The sequence below is a fragment of the Trachinotus anak genome, unplaced genomic scaffold, assembly GCF_046630095.1.
Source record: "Trachinotus anak isolate AG129_WGS33_773 ecotype Australia unplaced genomic scaffold, CSIRO_AGI_Tana_v1 ptg000011l, whole genome shotgun sequence".
Taxonomy (NCBI): Eukaryota; Metazoa; Chordata; class Actinopteri; order Carangiformes; family Carangidae; genus Trachinotus; species Trachinotus anak.
The window spans coordinates 9,626,391-9,646,856 of record NW_027273862.1 but is presented as its reverse complement, the minus strand read 5'-3'; the positions used below and the strand labels follow the sequence as shown (position 1 = coordinate 9,646,856).

The 20,466-nt window shown below is 42.6% G+C and overlaps 1 protein-coding gene across 2 annotated transcripts; it reads right to left on the bottom strand.

Annotated features, from left to right (window-relative positions):
* Nucleotides 1-885: 885 nt before the first annotated feature.
* Nucleotides 886-13,305, bottom strand: onecut1 (one cut homeobox 1). Of its 2 annotated transcripts, none has more exons than XM_071489218.1 (2): nucleotides 11,634-13,305; nucleotides 886-6,671 (listed from the first exon to the last, which is right to left on the bottom strand). In XM_071489218.1, exons 1-2 carry the CDS (start codon nucleotides 12,688-12,690, stop codon nucleotides 6,382-6,384), a joined length of 1,347 nt encoding a protein of 448 aa, XP_071345319.1. In that variant the 5' UTR covers nucleotides 12,691-13,305; the 3' UTR covers nucleotides 886-6,381. The 2 variants fall into 2 exon arrangements, with proteins under 2 accessions (XP_071345319.1, XP_071345318.1); XM_071489217.1 differs by having other exon boundaries at nucleotides 11,619-13,304.
* Between the last annotated feature and the right edge of the window lie 7,161 nt (nucleotides 13,306-20,466).

Here is a 20,466-nt window from a genome sequence, read left to right as displayed (position 1 = left end):
GTGTGAAATTTTCCTTTAAAAGAAAAAAAAAAAAAAATCTGCAACACAAAGGAGTCTTTGTGTTTGGGAAAAGCTATCTCTTAGCTCCATCTAGTGGCAGAAACAAAGTAATGCAGAAAATAAAATGTGAGGGGGTCCCATTGTATCTCTCTCTCTCTCTGTCTCTCTCTCTCTCTCTTTCTCTATCTATCTATCTATCTATCTATCTATCTATCTATCTATCTATCTATCTATCTATCATGTGAGTGCACCTGGGTGTTGTGTGTTGGGACTCCCCTGGGTCACTGTCCTATGACTCCTCCCTATATGCAAGTACATTCAAAGATCATCTGTCTGGCACACCACTGTGCTGTTATTGCTTTATTTGGTTCCCTTTGACCCATTTCAATGGCACACACACACACACACACACACACACACACACACACACACACACACACACACACACACTCTCTCTCTCTCTCTCTCTCTCTCTCTCTCACACACACACACACATACACACAGTCAGTAGGTTAAAAAAATGCAACTGTATTATTTAGCTTTAGATTTGTAAGTAAGGACTGAAATATTATATGATCTTGTTCAATCCAGATGTAAATAATAAGCAGACAAAGCTTTGGTTAAACCACAGCCTCAAACAGAGGTGAGATCTGCAGTCCAGTGGCTCACTTGGATGATAGGCAATAATTTGCATTCAGCTTCCCTCTCAAGACAGACTCATATGCCTGCTTGTCTTGTCCTCTACTTCCTTATCTGATTTGATGTTTCATTGATTCAATTTGTCTGTCTGAGCAACCTAGAAAAGACTAAATGTACACACACACACACACACACACACCAAAGATCAAATAAGCATAATAATAATAAGAGCCAGGATTCAGAAGCTGGAAATACCAAGAGTTTATTTTCTACTTTTTGTGACTACAGAAATGTTGAAACATCTGAACACTGAAAAAAGCTGGATGACATCATCACTTGCTTCTCAATTTCTTTCTTTTTTTTCATTTGCTTAGCAATCACAACAGATGATATTGCACGGCACTGAGAAAGCAGTAGCAAAGCTTGGGAAACAGCAATGACAAATCAAGTCATGAGACATGGAGTTATACATTTGAGAGTAACACCAACAGTATTGCCTCTCTGGCACTCACACACACACTTGCACTTGCGCACACTCACTTGCATTTGCGTACACACACACACACAAACACACACACACACACACACACACATACACACACACACTGAAAACTGAAGAAGCATTGTGAAGGAGGATAAATAAAAAAAAGGTCAAGGTTGACAAGAGCATAAGGCTGACGACAGCAATGAGATTTCATTTTGAAATGCAAGTGCAAGATGAACTACTACTGTAATCTATTCCTAAATGTCTATGAAAACAAATATGCTTGTTTATCAAAACCCTTCAAGCATCTTTGTATATGAATAGCTGGAGGACACCCCTCTGTGGGTGAGAAACTAGTTCCCCAGCGTAAGAGATCTAGATGATTGTCTTAGGCGCTGCAGTATTGTTATGAGACTTGTAGCTAAGCTACCCATCATATGGGAACTCCTTATGGACAAAATAAATAACAGAAAATAAGAAAATACAGGTCCACACAGCATCATCCACTCCTCCTTTAATACAGGCCTGTATAGCTATAATGTAAGCACCTATGCTTTGCTGAAAAACATTCACCTTCTCCATTCTGTGACAGTTACTGCACAACATGCTGATGTAATCTGGACATTTTGCTGATAACCTTCAGTCCCTGGAGACTCTGCAGCACCAACAGCAAAGCCTCTGTCAACCAGAGAGAGGCACTTGTACTGCTGTGATACACACCAGCCAGCCCCACACATGTATATATATGCAGTAGAAACAGATTTAACGATGGACAAACACACAATAATGAAATACATGCAAATGAGCACACACAGAGACTTGCTTACCTGCAAGCCTCAGCAGTACTGGACATTTGAGTTGGACACACACACACACACATACACACACACACGCACACACGCACACACGCACACACGCACACACTCATCCACAGACAGAAAAAAGAGACGAACAATTCAGGTGATCGTCCCCCATACACACTCACACACTGATTCCTTTGTAAGGTTCTTCGCAGTTTTATTAGACTTTGCTCATAGTCATTACACGAGTATGTACCAAAAGAACAGATACTAGATGGAGCGAGACGGCAGTGCCACGGCAATAAAAACAGACCCAGCTCCGTGGCACAGCCCCTGGCAGACCGGCTGCCCAGCCTACACTCCACCTCACTCTGTGTATGAGACAGCAAAGTGAGCGGGACTTGCAGCCCTCGTTTCAGATGCTTCAGATTGTACATTGAACAGGAGATTCCCCACATGGTAGAGTAAGCTTGTCTACATAGCCCTACGCCTTCTACATTCTATACCCGTGCGAATGGCAAATCAAAACTCAACAAGTCTACCTCACAAATGCCAGTGCTTTTCAACATTATACATATTTTTTTCCAATTTTTGGTTTGTTTTAAAAATCTTTGGATGTGCAGTAATACCCATAAAATAACTGTTTTTAAAAAGTCAAAAGAATAGAAAACACACACACACACACACACACACACACACACACACCCACGCACGCACACTCACACACACACACACACACACACATACACACACACACAGACACACAAACACACACACACACGACACACTGCTTTTTGCCAGCTGTTCAACAAAGTAGCTCCTGTATAACTTTGTCTGCATTGGCAAATCAACTGTCTGGGTTTCTGGCAGTGTTTAAAACACACATTGAAATGCCGGCTAGGATTTAGCTGAAGAAGAATACAAACTACTCCTTTGTTATATCTAAGCGTGGGAAATAAGGCTGTAACATAAAACTGTCCTTTTTGTTTGTTTTTTTTTTTCCAAAAACCTACTATATACAAATCTAGAATTTCTACAAATGCATAAATTAAAGCAGTGGTTAACCAATACAAAAATGCAATTAAATTAAAATCACAACACAGAAGTAGAGAAAAGGGAAAGTATGAACACAATATCACAGCAGTTGGTTTTACCCTGTAAAAGCAATAGTCTACCATCATAATATTGGCATAACCCAATGTCTGATAAAAAATACACTTCTCCCTCCATCCCTTAAGTTTCATACATCAACCCTGAAACTTGTCATCCATGACTTGAAACAGAACACTTCTGCCAAGAAAAAAAAAAGAAAAAACAAACTTCAAAATAGATAATCATACAGCTTTTGAAGTAACGATAACAATTACCACACGAGTGGAGTTCTGCCTTACTCACAGATAGACGTCTCAATGCAGAACTCAAAGGAATTATTACTATGAGGTATTCAGAGACATTGGTAAAGACATGCACGGCCAGAGTGCTGGACCCTCCTAAACACAGCGGAGAGACAAGGAAGGTTGGGGGAAAGAAAGGTGGAGGGGTGAAAGGGGGCAGGGGAGAGGAGAAACTAAGACCTTTGGTTTAATCTGTAGAAGTGGATAACAGAAATTCCTTTGGTATGTTTTCATTGCATGGTTGCGCTGGCGAAAGCACCACGGTGTGATTTAAAACAAAAAAAAAAAACAAAGAAAAAAAACCCTTTTCCTTGTCTCTTCAGTAGTGGCCCTTCTACAGGCTGAGGTATTCACAGAGTCAAAGGTGAGAGGTCAACAGCGGTTTAACACTTTGGTTCAAGCAAGGCACTCGTCCTGGGAGTTTTAGAAAGATTGCAACATGTCTGCTTCTACTTTCAGGAACATGTCTGCCTATAGTTGAGTCAACAATTCTGCCCATGGCTATGTCAGCTTGTCTGCCTACTGTCATGTGAAGATGTCTGACCTATTTGTTGATCAATATTATCAGCCTATAGATACACACTCAGAGGCAGCGGCCAAGTGGAAATAAAGCTCCAGCTGGCACTCCAGCGGGGTACTCCATCAAATTCACACAGATTATTCTAAAATTTTTCAAATTTAAACTTTAATCTGACATATTTATTGTTTTACCACAATGCCAGTGTTTACATTTAACTTTTTCTGCCAACAAAGTGGTAGAAATGAATGCTTTTCTGCAGCCAACAAGCAAAACGTAGATTGATCACATTGCTTGCATGTTTGCCGTACCCCGCAGGCACCAGCAAGGCCGGTTGTTTGTGTATCTATGGCTAGATCAGCATATCTGCCTATAGCTACATCTGCATGACTATCTATGAAGCTGTAATCAGAGCACAGATGAAGCAAGAGCACGCATAGCAGGGGTGCATGGGTTGAGTGCAGGTGGGAGGGGGGTGGGGGGAAGAAAGGAAGGAATGGGAAGAGAAAAGAGATGAGTGGGAAAGGGGAGGGAGACATACAACATCTTTAAACACCACTCATAGAGGCCGTGCAATGAGAAAAAATCTTTGGTTATCTTTGGTATCATCAAAGTGATAGAAATCACATATGGAACTTGAGTGAGGTAGCATCTTTGGTTCACACTATAAAACATCAGCAGGTCTTGACACCTTTTTTTTTTTTTGTTTCTTGTCATCTTTTTTGGTTTTTCTCTCAGAGATGAAGAAGCAGCTCTCTCTCGCCTCTCCTTCAGCGCTTGATCTGATGAATGTAGAGCTGCTAACCCTGGCCATGAGGAGGATGATGGCAAGGGGCCAGCTTAATATATCTAATGCTACGCCACCCTGGGCCGGCCCTGTGTAGTGCTTTCCTCCTAGTGCTGAAATGCATAGCTTACCAGGAGAGCGGAGGCAGGATAGGGAGGGGTGGGGGTGGGGGGGTGGGGGGTCCGAGGGATTGGCAACAGGCAGGGATGGGGTGCTTTCGTATTCAGGTGACGAGCTGACATTGCTGTGTAAGCGCCTGAAATTGATTTGATCATTGATATCATCCCCTCCACCCAACATCTCTGATGAGGAGATAAAATCAAATACGTATGAAGTGCATGGGGGATGACGGGGGGAGCGATGCTGAATGCTTATTATTAGAGTGGTGACACAGTTTGTCCTCAAAAAAAAAAAAAAACCATCAGAGGCCATCTACCATCTACCTCACAGTGTCAAGTCCACACACAGAGCCAGCATTTTGTGTTTTCACCTTTGCAGAGAAAAGGTACTACAGAATGGATTTATCTTGGATTGCCAGCTGCTGGCATTTCCACGTTTAAACTCGAGCTAAACTTGTCGAAACAGACTTACTAGTAAGAGACAGACTTGTCTGTAATGATTAATCCTCACAAACAGCATTTACAGTAACATTCACAGAGACTGATTGTGAAGATAAAGCTGGAATATTTAGTTTGATTCAAAAAGGCATCTCTAAGGCAAATGTCCACAGGTTATTTTCAGGGTTATGTTATATATTATTTCCATTTACAGGGAACATAAATTTAAGTATGACTCAAAATGTTGGATGGATCATGAGCAGTAACGTCCTTTCTATCGATCTTTCCTAACTAACAGTCTGTCGTAGGAGGTAAGGGAGCAAATGAGGTAAAATACTCTCAAGATTATCAACTACAAGATATACTCTTTGGTCATATTACTTCATGGCATGTTAAGTGGTTTTATTTCTAAGCTGCATGAGAGGCTTCAGGGTGTAGAAGGCTTTGGTTTCTCATTAATAAATGATTCAATGCTTCAGCATGTTGGAAGAAAGCACTACCATGTGGGTTGAGGTTAGGGGATCTTGGTATGGTTTAGGGTTGGGATTTTGGTTTTTGGGTTAGCAGTCTATGCATGGGCATTCCCCTGTCCGTCTGGAATGCTTGATAGAAAGACAGACAGCTGAACAGACAGACAGACAGACAGTTCACCGCCACCGGTCCAAACAAGGTTGCACAACAATCCAGTCGCTCCTGTAGGATTTTTTTTTCTTTAAAGTTGATTGGCCAATCCCACCGGAGCTCCACATTCTGGCTGTTTTTCAAAGGTGTGGACAGCTGCAGATTAGACTGCCAACAGGCTGATTAAACCTCCATTTAGGGACCCGTCATTAAAACCAACCAATCAGATTAAAGATAAGGATGGCGAATGACAGATTGATATTGGGTGGGGAGGTGAGGAGGGGTATAGTAAAGCTAGAGACCAGTGACAGTGAGTGTGTGTGTGAGGAGGGGTAAAATTATAGTCTTTTTGCAGTATGTTACACATAAATGTGTTGCTGAAACAAACATTTCAAAGCAGGTCAAACAAGAAGTCTTTGGTTTGTTTTTTCATCTTTGGATACTATAAATATCAATATAGTACAGGTTTAAGGGCAAAATGTTGCTTCAAGGTCTTTTTAAGTTTCTCTTTGTTTCTCTTAAGTTTTAAAGCTTTTCCACCGAGGTTGAGTCAGTCCATGAGTTGGTCATATCAGTCCATCTTCAGGCTTTGGTGCAGGTGTTAGGGCCAGAATTGGCTGAGTGACCGGAGCCATCATCCACCCACTTATCTAGGCTCCGGCGGCGTGCGTTCATAAAGAAGTTGCTGACTGTGGCCAGCTCCAGGCCCAGCTGTTGGGCAATGGTGATCTGCAGCTCTTTGGAAGGACGCTTGTTCTCCTTGAAGATGGCGTGGAGCGTCCGCCGCTGCACATCTGTGAACACCAGCCGGGGCTTCTTGGTCACATTCCCTCGCTCACTTCTGCCATGGTCCTGTTCCTTACGCTTACACGCTGTGGAGAAATTCAGATCACAGACACACACAGAGAGAGAGGGTTTGTGTGAGACAGAGTAGAATATGTTTGTGTAAAAACAGGAATTATAACAGCAAAACTGGTGCGAGAATCTTCTCAACCTTGGATTTAAAGAAGTCCTGCATGAATCCACTGCATGAACTTGAACTGACCCATGAATGATTGTTCTCCACCTGTCTGCCTGTTGTCACCGCACTTCACTTTTAAAACCACAGTTCTTTAGCTTCTATTGATTATTTGAGAATTGCATCACGTGAAATTATCTCATCAAAAATGGTAATTCCACAATCCTCCAAACACCAGCAGTAAAACTCATGTTGACAGTGATGTTTTCAAATTGTCATAATGTCCTGTAACTGTTGTACAACATCAAGAATATGGAAACAGACATTATACATTTTTCCTGTGTTATATCCTCCGGAACAGTGGTGGACAGTAACGGAGTAAATTTACTTGAGTACTGTACTTAAGTACATATCCAGAGGATTTGTACTTTACTTGAGTATTAGATTTCTTTGGTACTTATTACTCTTACTTGAATACATTTCCAAGACAAATATTTTTACTTTTACTCGAGTAAATTTCTAGGAAGGCTGAGAAGTACTCGTTACTTTCAGGTCTGCTCTTTTTGGAATTTTTTTTTTTTATTCTAAAATACTATTGGACACAAGCTGTGTTTGTCAAAGAATGAAACCTATCACAGTGCACGCTCTCCACTGGGATCTACGTAAAAGCGGATAATAGAGACAAGAGACAAGACAAGACAGACATGGGGAGACAGACATTGGGAGACAGAGTTTGTTGTGCTCCTATATTGTACTGGTACATGTCCTTCCTGGAAAGTCAAGTGACTTCAACATTGAGTTATTGAAAGCAGAGATGTAGTTTTTTGTAAAGCAGTGGTTCTCAACCAGTGGTCTGGGGACAACATTGGTCTTTGAGGGGGTTCCAGTTCCCAACTTAGCTAAATGATAGAGAGTTAGTTGGACGGTGCAGGTTCATTTGGTTACAATTTTAATGATTGTTAATAAACACTGCATCTGCAACATCTGCTGTCCTCTTACGATCCCATTCATTTTATTTGTTTTTATAGGTGTTTCTGCAGGCTTTATATAACTTTGTGGTTCTAAAAGCAAGCACATCAGTGCAGGTGGTTTCAAAGAGTTAATGCTCAGAAACAAGAGTTAAAAGGTCCTTAAATCCATTTAGAAAAAATTATAGTAATTCATTGATGTGAAAAATAAGAAGTTTACTCTTACTCTTACTCTTACTTTTACTTAAAGTAAATTTAAAAGCATGTACTTTTGGATACTTAAGTACCTTTAAAAGCAAGTACTTTTTTACTCTTACTTGAGTAACATTTAGACTGAGCTACTTTTACTTGTAACGGAGTAAATTTTGACCGGTAGTATTTGTACTCTTACTCAAGTACTGGGGTCGAGTACTCTGTCCATCTCTGCTCAGGAAAGACATTGTTCTGTGCTCTGTCTTACTTCTTTTCTTTTTAGACTAAATGAACCTGATACTGACTGACAATGATAATCATGCGTCTCTGCCTCCCAAACAAAACAGTGTCGCCCACATTTAGTCAGAAACAGTGGCCTATCCGCCGGGGAACAATGAGCGCTGTCCACGGTGCTGAAAGCGACCGTAGCTACGCCTCAGTGAACTACACCTGTGGAAAAACGAGCCGCAGAAAAAAAAAAAAAAACAACATCTGATATTGGAAAGACGAACCTGGGAATCAGTTTGAAAGCAAATCAAACCTCCCCTCAGCTGCTCCCTATCCTCATTTTGTTCCCTCGTTTTTTCTACACCTCCATCCATACCGAGGCTCATCAGTGAGCAGAGGCCAGGAGGGGGCAGACGCGCACTGCTGGAGCAAGGCCCAGTATGGACTCTCAGGGGGGAAATAATGAACGGCGTATCTTAACCACAGAGCGTATCTTAAACCAGTACTGGTTAATTTTGCTAAATGCTACGGGTGAATAAAAACCGTTTTAATTACAGAAAGCCTCAACACACAGTAATGTACAAGGGAAACCAATTAGACAAACCAATGAAATCCACAGAGAACTTTCGAGAAAAATTACCAAGAGAATCTTTCTAAGCCAATAAAAATGACTTACTGTACATCACAGAGGGGATTTGAATGTAGGCAATGCCTTTAAAATGGCTCCTGGTTTCAGGTGACTGTGGCATTCCTATGATATATTTGGTCTTTAATTTCAATGTAGTAACTGTGTCATTGCCTTTCTGATGTAGCTTTATTGGGGAGAAATTGAAATAAACATCAAATCAAATGAGTGAAAGCTGATTTTTGTCTGAGCTCATTTTGGCGCACACACTCTCAGAAGTGTAGCCTGCTAAAGTACAGTGCAGTGGCCTATCCGCACGGCCATAAACTGGAGTGTGATTGTGAGTATGAGCAACCCCGGCGTCTCCAGCGCTGGTAAACATTAACAGAGAGTCGGAGCTCCTCGGTGAGGGCTGCTATAAATCAGTATAGGAGTGAAGGCCACTCAGACAGCAGGAGCCACCACAGAGCGGCCCGGCCCCGGCACAGGAGGCCCGAGCAAAGAGGCAGCTTTTCCCAGGACCGGGGGGGGGGGGGCATAACAACGGCCTCGTTATCAGGTTAATCACACACACACACACACACACACACACACACACTGTTGCTGCTCCCAGCTAATCATTACAAACATACAGATAACTCCACACACTCAAACCGACTGCACACACTGGGCCCACTGACACGGTGTGACGATAGTCCTGCGTTTCATAACCGCACAGAGCGCACGAGAGAACAACAAACAGACCTCTGTGCTGCAAATATTCAGCTGGAAAAACCGAGGAACTCTTTATCATCTAGTGTATACCAGTGTATTGTGAGCAGATGAGTGACAAATATTCACTTCCTCCAGTGTCTTAAAACTAAAGCGAACAACACTGAAAATAGATGCAACTAAACCTGATTTACTGAGTGCAAATGGACCGCTGATTTGTGAATGCATTAATTATGTCCTGTGTCACATCATACCTGCCAATATTCTATTCTATTCTATTCTATTCTATTCTATTCTATTCTATTCTATTCTATTCAATTCTATTCTATTCAGGAAAATTCGGATGGGTAATTGAATACGTGGGAAAAGGCGAAGAGACCCAAGATTAATTTCAGATGCCTGAAATCAATAAGTGTATCACATCTACTTCAGCACACAATCACATCCAGTTCACATAGGAACGAACGGATCAATAAAATGGCGCTCAGCCTATTCTCTTCAAATTAATTTAGTGTTTAACTGTAATTTTTATGTGTTCTTTTAAATGTTTTTCTTTTGGACATTTTAAGAGAAACCTATACTATTTGTATACTAAAAATTGTTTGCTAAATAAAGACTTTGTAATTTTCAATTATGAGTTTTTTTTCTTATTAAAGTTTAGGTAAAACGAGACAGTACAACATGTTCAAGGAAAAGTGTGAAGGAGAAATCAGGCCTGAGACACTTATTTTCCCTGTATATCCACTGTGAATATTTCTTCCTTACAAAAAAAAAACGTAAACAAAAAACTCATCATCAGTGCTAATTAACAGGCAAATGGACTGATTGTTATTTTGATTATGGGCCGATCACACTCATGATCACATGATGTCAAAATACATAAAACTGATTCTGATTCTGATAACAAGCTATCAAAAGTTAGATGATTGTCTTTTTAATCATTTGCAAAAGTCAACGATAAAATCTCATCTTCAACCAACACACACCCACACACACACACACACACACACACACACACCTACAGCAGCAGCAGCAGCAGCAGCAGATGGGAAAACTGAAATATAATCAATTGCGATTATACTCAGGCACACACACACACACACACACACACACACACACACACACACGAGAATGCACGCACTTTCCAAGATGCAGCCGCAGCCTCACTTTTCAAAAAGCCCAAAAAAGCTTATTTGTGGCTCATTGATTACAAACGGTAAAAACATCCACCGTGGATTTGTGTGGACGTGGAAGTGCGGCATGGGCCTCATCTATTCTATTCAACTGAAAACTGGCCTGTTTTTTAAAAAAAAAAAAAATTTTTTATTTATTCATTACCAAAGTGAGAGACCCCTCCACCAGCTGAATGATGCCTGACTCCAGCTTCATTTCACATTTAAACTGAGTTGAGCCCAGACTCTGCAGGACACGTGTTTGCTGTGTTTACAGCAGAAAGGCTGATCAGCTGCGTCTTCACCAAAATAAACACACTCCTAACGATTTCTGGGCGAAGGATCAGCTTACGCACACAGTCCGGCGGTCGATACTTTGAGGTAAAATGACATGAGCACTTGTTTCACACAAGCCCGAAAATCAGTGTGGAAACAGTGCAGGGACGCGTGTTGATATCAGGCCACTCTTCTGATCAGCTTGGTGAGGCACTCTTCAGCTTCAGCGACTTCACATGTTGGTCAACCCACTGTATAATGTTCAGTTGCACCATCCCTCCCAGACTCAAGTCTATAATTTGGAGTCCATATTCAGAGAAACCTCGGGTTCACCCAACTCTAAGGCACGACCTGGTTCCTCGCTGCATCTAATATCATTTCACTTCCAGCATCTCGATTTAAGACAGGTGGAGACATTTTGATGTATGTTATTTTGATAAAGAACTATCAGCCTAGGGGGGACATTTGTCCTGAATGCTACCCTGATGTGATTTTACATGCTTTAAAATTGCTGTGAAGGGATTGTAGTAAAAACGGCAAGCTCAGTTTTGATTCCCAGCCCACTTGACCCATCGCTCGGTATAAGGTAGCATTCAGGGCCAGTGGTCCTCCTTTTCACGCCTCTATTTGAGCATCTATATTTTATCAGAAACACATTTAGAGGATGAAAGCAAAAAAAAGGGCTTTACCGAGGCTTCGCTCACCTGCGAGCCTGAGCGCACTCATGCGTTGGAACTCAGGCTCCTGCAGCCACTTCCACATGCGGCGGAAGGTCTCTCTACCGGACTTGAGCTTGGACCAGGGTTTGGGGTTTCTCAGCAGGTCGGACAGGGTCCCCTGGGACCTGCACAGGACCCGCTGGGCAAAGATGGCCTGAGGGATGCTGTAGCGCTTTAGCTCCGTGGTGATCCTCTGCGCCACCTCTTTGGTATTCACCTCCTCCATCTGTCCCCCAGAAACACCACCCCCTCCACCGCCGCCCCCTTGCTGCCCGGGCCCGGAGGCCTGCTCCCGGCTGTTCCCCAGCCCCTGGACGTGCCCCTGCGCGCCAAGGTGGGCGTGCGGGTGGTGGTGGAGGCCGTTGATCTGTACCATGCCCGCTGAGGAGCTCATGTGCTGCTCCGTGTGTCTGCCGAGCATGGCCGGGTGGTGCGCCTCAAACCCGCTGGGGGTGAGCATCTTTTCACCAGGCATGGCGGCACCGGGGTGAGCGTAGGGAGGGATGCCGGCCTGGGACGTGTGTATGCTGGCCAGACCGGAACCAGACAACGGCGACAGGCTCTGGCCCATGCAGGGATCCTTGTGATGATAAGCGGGATACAGACTGTTCATAGGCGCCAGACTCCGGTCCTCTCGCATCAACGTGAAGCTGCCGCTGACGTTTCCGGGGATCCTCTGGTGGTGATGAGGGTGAGGATGGTGGGGATGGTGGTGGTGATGATGGGGGGGAAACTTGTCGGACACGGTGGAGATGGGGGGTAAGGGCTGCAGAGGGGTTAGGGTGGTGTAAGTGCTGCTAGCACTCATGCCAGGGGGGGCTTCACACATGCTGATGGCTGGATGCAGGTGTCCGGGGTGGCTGTGGTGATAGTCTCCGCTGTCCAGCAGGGTCGCCATGCCCATAGCGCGGTGGCTGAGACCCCTGGGGCTCGGACGGGAATGCGGACTGTGGCCACTCAGCAGCTCCCCGTGTCCGGCCACAGACTCATGGCTCACTCCGTGCATGTCGCCAATATTCTCCATCGACAGCTGTGCGTTCATGATCCGGGCAGCGCTGTGGACAAACCATCTATCTGACCTACCGGAGTTAGCTGATGCCCAGAAGTCCTCACGTCCAGTAAAGTTCAATTTTCTTTTGTTGTTGTCTTTTCTCCGTGCAGCAGCCTCCGTCGCTAGTGCCTCTTCTCTGTCCTTATATTCACCTATTTGATTATTCTCCTACCTCTGATGCTGTTTTGTAGAGTGGAAACTTCTTTTTCGAATCCCTCCTTTTTCCTGATATTTTCTGTTTTTGTTTTTTTTTAAATTTTTTTTTAATTTATTTATTTTAAAATTTTTCTGATTCTCTTTATAATTCAAGCCCCCCCACCGCCAACCAGCTGTCCTTGCGCTCCGGTCGGGTGCCGCGCCATCTCTCTAGTCGTGTGTCTCCAGCCCTCTTCCACCGCAGCACAGATCACTGTCCACACATGCGCACTGCAGTCACCCATCTCGTCCCATACTCTCTCTCTCTCTTTCTCTCTCTCTCTGGGACACACACCGCCCCATTGCTCTGACGTCAGCTGCCTTATTAAGGAAGGGAGGTATCAAACCACCTGCTAAAAGCTCTTCTCCCCGATAACCCATATTCAGCAGCCTGTAGCCTTCACCGAGGTGTTCAAAACGTCTGCAAATATACGGATCTCTGATAAAATCCTTACACAGTCGACCCGTGGAAATGAACTGCACACACACTCAAAGTTCAGGCCTAAGTGTTCATTGTTATTTAGAAAATGTTAAGTCCATTAGAGCTATAATGACGCTTTATCTTCAGTCCTCCTTAAATGATTAAGTGCAAATGAAGTAAACTTCCGGGTTCATTTGGAGTTGATTTTTAACTACTGAGGTCTGGGATTCAAAACCTCAAAAACCTCCACTGAAAACACTCCCGATTCTTCTCAAAACAGCAGAAATAGAGGCTTCAGGAGTTGCAGCAAAGCGCGCTGATTTAACACAGTTGATCAAGTTATAGCTTATGTATTCACATACATCACATAGATCCAGTTCTTCCATGATTAGGCTACTTCAGCTGTGGCACCCCACCCCCACGCCCCTGCCAAATATGTGGCGGTTTAACCAAACGAAGAAGACTGTAGTACCTTCTCTTTTGATAGAAAAAGATGAGCAGATGTGTCTATTGTTCAACCATTAGGCTTAACGAACCAAGCCCAGCAGTGTGTGTGTGTGTGTGTGTGTGTGTGTGTGTGTGTGTGTGTGTGTGTGTGTGTGTGCATGCGCCCACACGCTTGTCCTATTTGGAGATGAACACATGCACATTTTCTAATCCTGAAGTTTGTGAACACATACTGTGGTATCAAAAAAACAAAACAACAAAAAACAAAACAAAAAAGAAAAAAGAAAGAAAAAACGAAAATACAAGCGCATGATTTGTTCAAATGCAGTTTTATTCTTGTTGCCAGAAATGTCCAAATAACACAAATTCACATTATATACATTCACAGCATCTCCATAAAAACCCAAGGCCAGGCAGGAAATGACATGCTGACACATAACATGACTGGCGTCCCCGTGTTGTGGCAGCGCATTAAGCTGTGTGGGTGTCAAGCTCCCCAAACCTGCAGCCTCATAAAAGCCAAACTCCCACTTACATGTCAGGGGTCGTTTAGCCTGATAGAGCGGTGGCGCAGGGCGTCCTCAGCCGGCCGGGGTGACAGCTTGCAGCGGTCAGTGTCCTGCTGGACTCCCTGCTGAATGAGGGACATGTCAAAGGTGACGCTTCAAGACTCTCAAAGCCAACATCTGCGGGGGGACAGATTAACCTTTCAGACTTTTCCCTGTCCTGGACCTGCTAGGGGCCCCGCATCTGTCAAGGCACCCCACAATAGACCCAACGCTCGACTGAACGAGTTAAATAAAAGAAAAGAAAAAGAGAGAGAGAGAGAGAGAGAGAGAGAGAAGTTAAACTGTCTCTGATGTGAAGTCAATGTCAACGGCGTGTGTGTGACGTGTGTCGAGACAAAAGGACACTAATTCCTCGAAGTGTGGCTTTCCAACCGTACAGCCCTGTGGACATAATAGACTTTGTAGGCAACAGGGCTGACAACAGGGAAACAAAAACACTGTGAATATAATGACGTCTTCATTTTGAAACAGCTTTATGAAGCTCACGCTGGGATGCCTACACTTTTATTTCAGCAGAATTTCTTTGATCTTACAATCAAACTATAAAGTGGAACCTCATTACCCTATAAAAATACAATAACTCTCTTTTATTTTTACAGCGTGGGCCAGCTGATTATGCTTTTATTTTGTTGCACACTCGCACAGAGGCAAACGAGATGCAGAAAGACAGGAACATGAAAAGCCAAGGTCTGGCCTTACGTGGCAGCAAACCTCATCTACACATTCTCATGCGGATCGATAAGCTCCTGCCATGTCTGCCTGAGCCGCGTGTGTATGTGTGTTGGCTGCTTGTGGCCATTGTGCAGAGATGGACCTGGCCCTACGAGTCGGTAACATTTGCTTTGCAGAGAATATAAGGGACACGGTTTTCTGAGCACCTTTGAAAGAGGATACGTTACAAGAGCGGTTCAATTCGATTAGCACAAAGGAAACAGAGGCAGGGACCAACAAGTAGCGCCACACAGATCCATACATGCGCGGGCATAGATATGCAGAGTTTAGAAAAATAGCCCAGATTCTTTCCTTTTCATAGTCGCGCACTATGAAAAAAAAAAACAAAAAACAAGTAGACCTACGTGCCAGAGCAAAGTGGGGGCAGGCGATGGGCACCTGAAGGCTCTGTGTCGATTACTTACAGGTTTCACACTTATTATTTATCAGGGGCATCGTTCCCGTGAAGCCCACCGCAGCATATCCGAGCAGGGACAATATAATGCCTCGCAGAGAGAGCCGTGGATCAATATTTCTGCAGCCCTGCAAAGTGACACAGCGTTCCGAGCGTTATAGATGTTGAAAATGACAATTACATCTTGTTTAAGAACAAGGCTTTGCTAAATGGCATTTGGTGAAACTAAACTTTTATAAATGAGGCTACTTGAGTTTGGCCTATATGGTCGTTTATAGCGGATATGATATAAGGGCGCATACATGGGGAAATTGAATTAGCCTTTTGAAAATAAATCACATTGCTCTTGTTTTATCCTTTTGCACCAGTAAACTAATTTACTGGTTCACCTTTTAACTCCAGAGTCCCATAAATATTGTTGCCTCGCAAATCTATTGTATGATTTATCCTCAAATCCTCCATAAACTAAATGATATTGGAGAGAAATACAGACATGTTAAAGTGTTAAAAATATCCGAGAAGATGATGAAATGATTCCTCTCTGCGCTCTTTTCTGAAAAATGTGCATTGCAGTGTTGGTGACTGGCCTTTACAGCACATTTGAAGTAGGCTATAGGCCTTGAAAACACACCACTCCACACCGCGCCAATCAATACTGAATAAAATTATAATTCCTGAAAGAAGTCAGGCTCAGGCGTTTGATTTGCTGGAATAAACAAACCTAAAAATACACGTTTTTCAAATGTAGGCTACTTATATATACATATGCCATATATCTTACAAATTATTTTTTATTTGAATAAGGTGATTATTTAAATGAACAACAGAGTTATTTCTTGAATGAAAAAACTGGTTTACTTATAGCCTGCTAATTCAAATAGTATCAAAGCTGTGCAGAAGACGCTCCGATTTTACTTTATTCTGAGGGCGAAAAAACCCAAAGTTAGAAAAAACAAACATGAATTAAAAAAATATTATTTCAACCTCACTGACGTCCACTTAGCAGATGACAAGCCAAGACTGCATGAGGAGCTAAAGAGAGATCATCTCCTTTTTAAGCTTCTAATCCCGTATTAGAGCATTTAAGAAGTTTTCTCAGCAAAATCATGAATGAAAAACCAAAGAGGAACGAATAAACCTCAGAGCTACATTAATAAAAACCGCTTGAATTGTCTTCCCTTTGATTCAGGAATTTTACTTTTTATTTTTCCATAATTAATAAAAATGCCATCATGGCCGAGCAGCAGATGCCGGACCTGCTGCCTTGCTCAGGGGTAAATCAACTGCCACTTCCCTTGTGTTATTCCGCGTCACTTGCTCTGATTCGTGCACTCATGTGAAATTAATAAGGCATCACTTTACATTAAGGTGTCCATATGCCGCCCAATTACTCCCTGTAACTTTGGTGAGACTCCAATTATGACAACAAAACCGTGTTAACGATAGCCAAACCAGCCCCACCGAGCTGCTCCAAATGTCCACTTCAAATCCAGATGACTTCTTACTCAAACAGACTGCGGCTCAATGAGCATTAATAAACAGTTTGGAGAAATTACATTTAAAAAAAAAAAAAAAAAGAAGCGTCCTCCACATTTCTGGTGAGGTTTATATTCAAAATGGGTTAAATACTTTATTTTCTTGGTGCCATGATTTTCCAGCAATTTATACATTTTGTAAAATAAAATTTTATCTGAAGCTACTCTTTTAACTTGCAAGTGAAAAAGATAATTGTGCTGGCTACAGTCACTATTGGTCACTGATGAAACTGTTTTAGCACAGTGTATCGTCGGAAATGTACAGCATTTATTTTGATCTCAATTAAAATACATTTCATTATCTTCATGTATGAATATTTCCTTATTTAGACAGGACAACCCTCGCGAGGTTTAGGCCTTAGAATAATAATAATAATAATAATAATGATAATAATAATGATAATAATGATAATGGTGATAATTAAGACTTTTTTGCATTGTATCAAATTAGATCAACGTTTTTCAACCTGATAACAACCCCAGGGTGGGGCTGCTTTCCAGCAGCAGACCTAACAACATGTTTTCCGGCAAATCATCGTTGTCTTTACACATGAATGAAGAGATATTAAACTGTTTCAAACAGATGCATTTAAACTGAATTCATTTTTGTTTAACAAAGCCAGACATCTCAGTCTAAGTCCTAAGTTGTGTATGTGTGTGCGTAACATTGCGTAACTGCAGTCGATAATGTGTTTTATTTATTAATCTGTCAATCAGCCTATTATCAGGGATGAGTGTCTTAGTTTAAAGGTAACTGTCAGCAGTGTAGCCTATTTAAAGCCCGTGTGATAAAATACAGCAGTTTTACTCCACACTTACACAGAGCTGGATTATGCAAAAAAAATCACTCAGTGAGTCCTGTTGCCCACTGCGGGCGTGACACTGCATTATTATGACAAGATTTGATGAATCTTAATGAATCTTTCATTAAGAAAACTATGCTGCAGGCAGCGCCGTTTGGCCATAAACTGATAGTACAGGTTGAAATGTGCCGCAGCTGCTGTAAGTTTGTGTGCACATGGATCAGGGCGCAGAGAAACAGTCAGATGCTGTGCGTCAGACTTGGACTGCACTCTTTTGTCCACGTCTCCTCTCAACAGGGTGCCAGGGTGCAAAATGTCTGCATTTAAACTCCTCTTCTTCTGCGCCACACATAAACACACACACACACACACACACACACACACACACACACACACACACACACGCGCGCACACACACACACTGTAGTCCTCGACTTTACCGCAGGATCCTATTCTGTCATGCATCTTTAACAGCCTCCCAGCTCCCTCCCATACAGCACAGCACAAAACGACAGAGCTTGAACATCAATGTACATAAACTCTTTAACTCCAAAATTCACGACTGGCAAGCAGCAGAGGATGCGCTCGCATCCGCGCCTCTCCTCCTTGTGTTTTTACCCCCGTCCCACCCTCTCCCTCGACCTCCTCCTCCGGCTCCTCCGGCTTCCAGCTTTCCTCCAGAGCTGCCAGAGTCCCATATCCTGACCAGGTAAACATCCTCAGCCACCGCATGCGTCTCCGTTTCCAATCGCAAATTATCCGTCCCGCAAATAAGCCTCTCTTTTCCTGCTCCGGCGCCGTTGCCTCTCTCCGTGCTTTTCTGGATGCAGGCGCATTTGAATAGCTGGCCGGTGTTATGGATCCGTGCGCACTGAAAGAGAATCAGTATGCAAATTGTTTCAGTATCAATCGAAAGGTTCGATCCGCCTGAGCGTCAGCCCCTTTGGCACGGGAGGCTCCTTTACTGCATAAATGTTTATAATAATCCCGTGTATTAACACACACACACACACACACACACACACACATACGCATAGGGTTGAGATAAAACTGGAATTTTATTAAGATGTAACTAAAATACTCCTTTGCAGAATAAATAAAATGTAAATTTAGGGATGCAGGGGGGTGTAGGTGGTGTCTCCAGACATGGAGCCATTACTTTGCTCAAACACCTTTTTATGAGGGAAATAAACCCACGACACAGTCACAGAAGTAGCACTTAACTATTTGGTAACATTAATATTTAATCTTTAATTGATTTAATTTTTGCTATCATCAGGACTGGCAGGATAGTCCATGCAAGTGTAATTACACCTTTGGATTTTGCTCAGAAGACTGAATTCAGATTGTTTATTTCAACATTACACCACAAATTCTGTGTTGAGCTGACACAAAACAAGCGTCATCACTTGTCTTGTTTTAAAACGAGTACAGGAGGGCTTAAAAATGGCGTGAGATAACCAATCTTTCAAGATTTTCAGTCATATGATTTGAATAAAGTAGTTTATAGTAATGGGATGTCACATTTTCATGCATGCTTCTGTCTGTTTGTCATATTCTGATATATGATAATCTCACAGAATCTAGCCTTCAGGGGAGAGTAACAGTGCTGTGACAAACACACTCCAGAAAAGAAACACCTGTGTAAGGATGAATAGAGAGAGGAAATAAAAAAGGGTAATGGTAAAATATGTGAGGGGGTGAAAAATATGAGAGCAGTAGAACAGGGGAAGAGTGTAGGAGGAGGAAAAGAAGGAGTAATGGTGAAACACAGAAAGTGGAGGCAGGAGTGGATCTGTGAGTTTAAGCAATCAAGAGCAGGACAGGGAGGATAAAGGAAAAGAGAGGAAGGGTAATAAGAGGTGAAAGGAAAGGCTATGGCAAGGGCAAGGAGAAGGAGAGTGTGGTCAGGAGGAGATAAAGCATAGAGTCCGTTATCCATCTGTCCCAGTGTTAGAGTTTGGCCAGCTGAGGGGGTCAGGGGTGAGGGGTTGGTGACCCTTTGGCCTGGGGGCTCCGTGGTCAGCGCGCTGGCAGATACCATGGGGACAGGATTATAAGGCAAATAAAAAAGGTGGATGCTTTCTGTCCTTGCTTTGCAGAGATAGACCATCCAGTCTAGAGAAAGATAGACAGATGTTTTTTTATTTTTTATCAGGATTCATTCTATTTAGTGTCAAATTAAGATGAAATGGGTAGAGGTGCATTTAGTTTCTTCCATTTCCACTGCATAAAATGGATTTCTGCATTTCTGTGTGTGTGTGTATGTGTGTGCGTGCGTGTGTGTGTGTTTATATATATATATATATATATATATATGTATGTATGTATAGGTATGTGTATATGTGTGTAATCTGTATTTATAGCTGTTTTTAAAAATGTTTACATGACTTAGATGAACAAAGTAATGAAATTTTGTGATTTTATGAGCACTAATTCTAAAATAAATAAAGAAGGTCCCTCTGATTTTACACAAGTGTAAATGTAGTGTGCAGTGTAGCATGAAATTGCAAAGCTCAGAAGTGGATATCTCTGTTTAAACTGTAATAATGCTTCGAACAGTAGTGTCCCTCTTGATCAGTTAAGATCCTCTCAGCCATTTGCACAATAGGAAGTGTCATATCGAATAACCAGGTTCCACCTGTTAAAAGTGATGTGTGCGCAGTACACA

Coding starts and splice junctions, on each gene's coding strand:
- onecut1 (XM_071489217.1), bottom strand. CDS start 12,690: ATGAACGCACAGCTGTCGATGGAGAATATTGGCGACATGCACGGAGTG. Junction 6,672..11,618: donor CGCAGGTGAGCGAAGCCTCG/GTAAAGCCCTTT, acceptor ATTTCTCCACAG/CGTGTAAGCGTAAGGAACAG.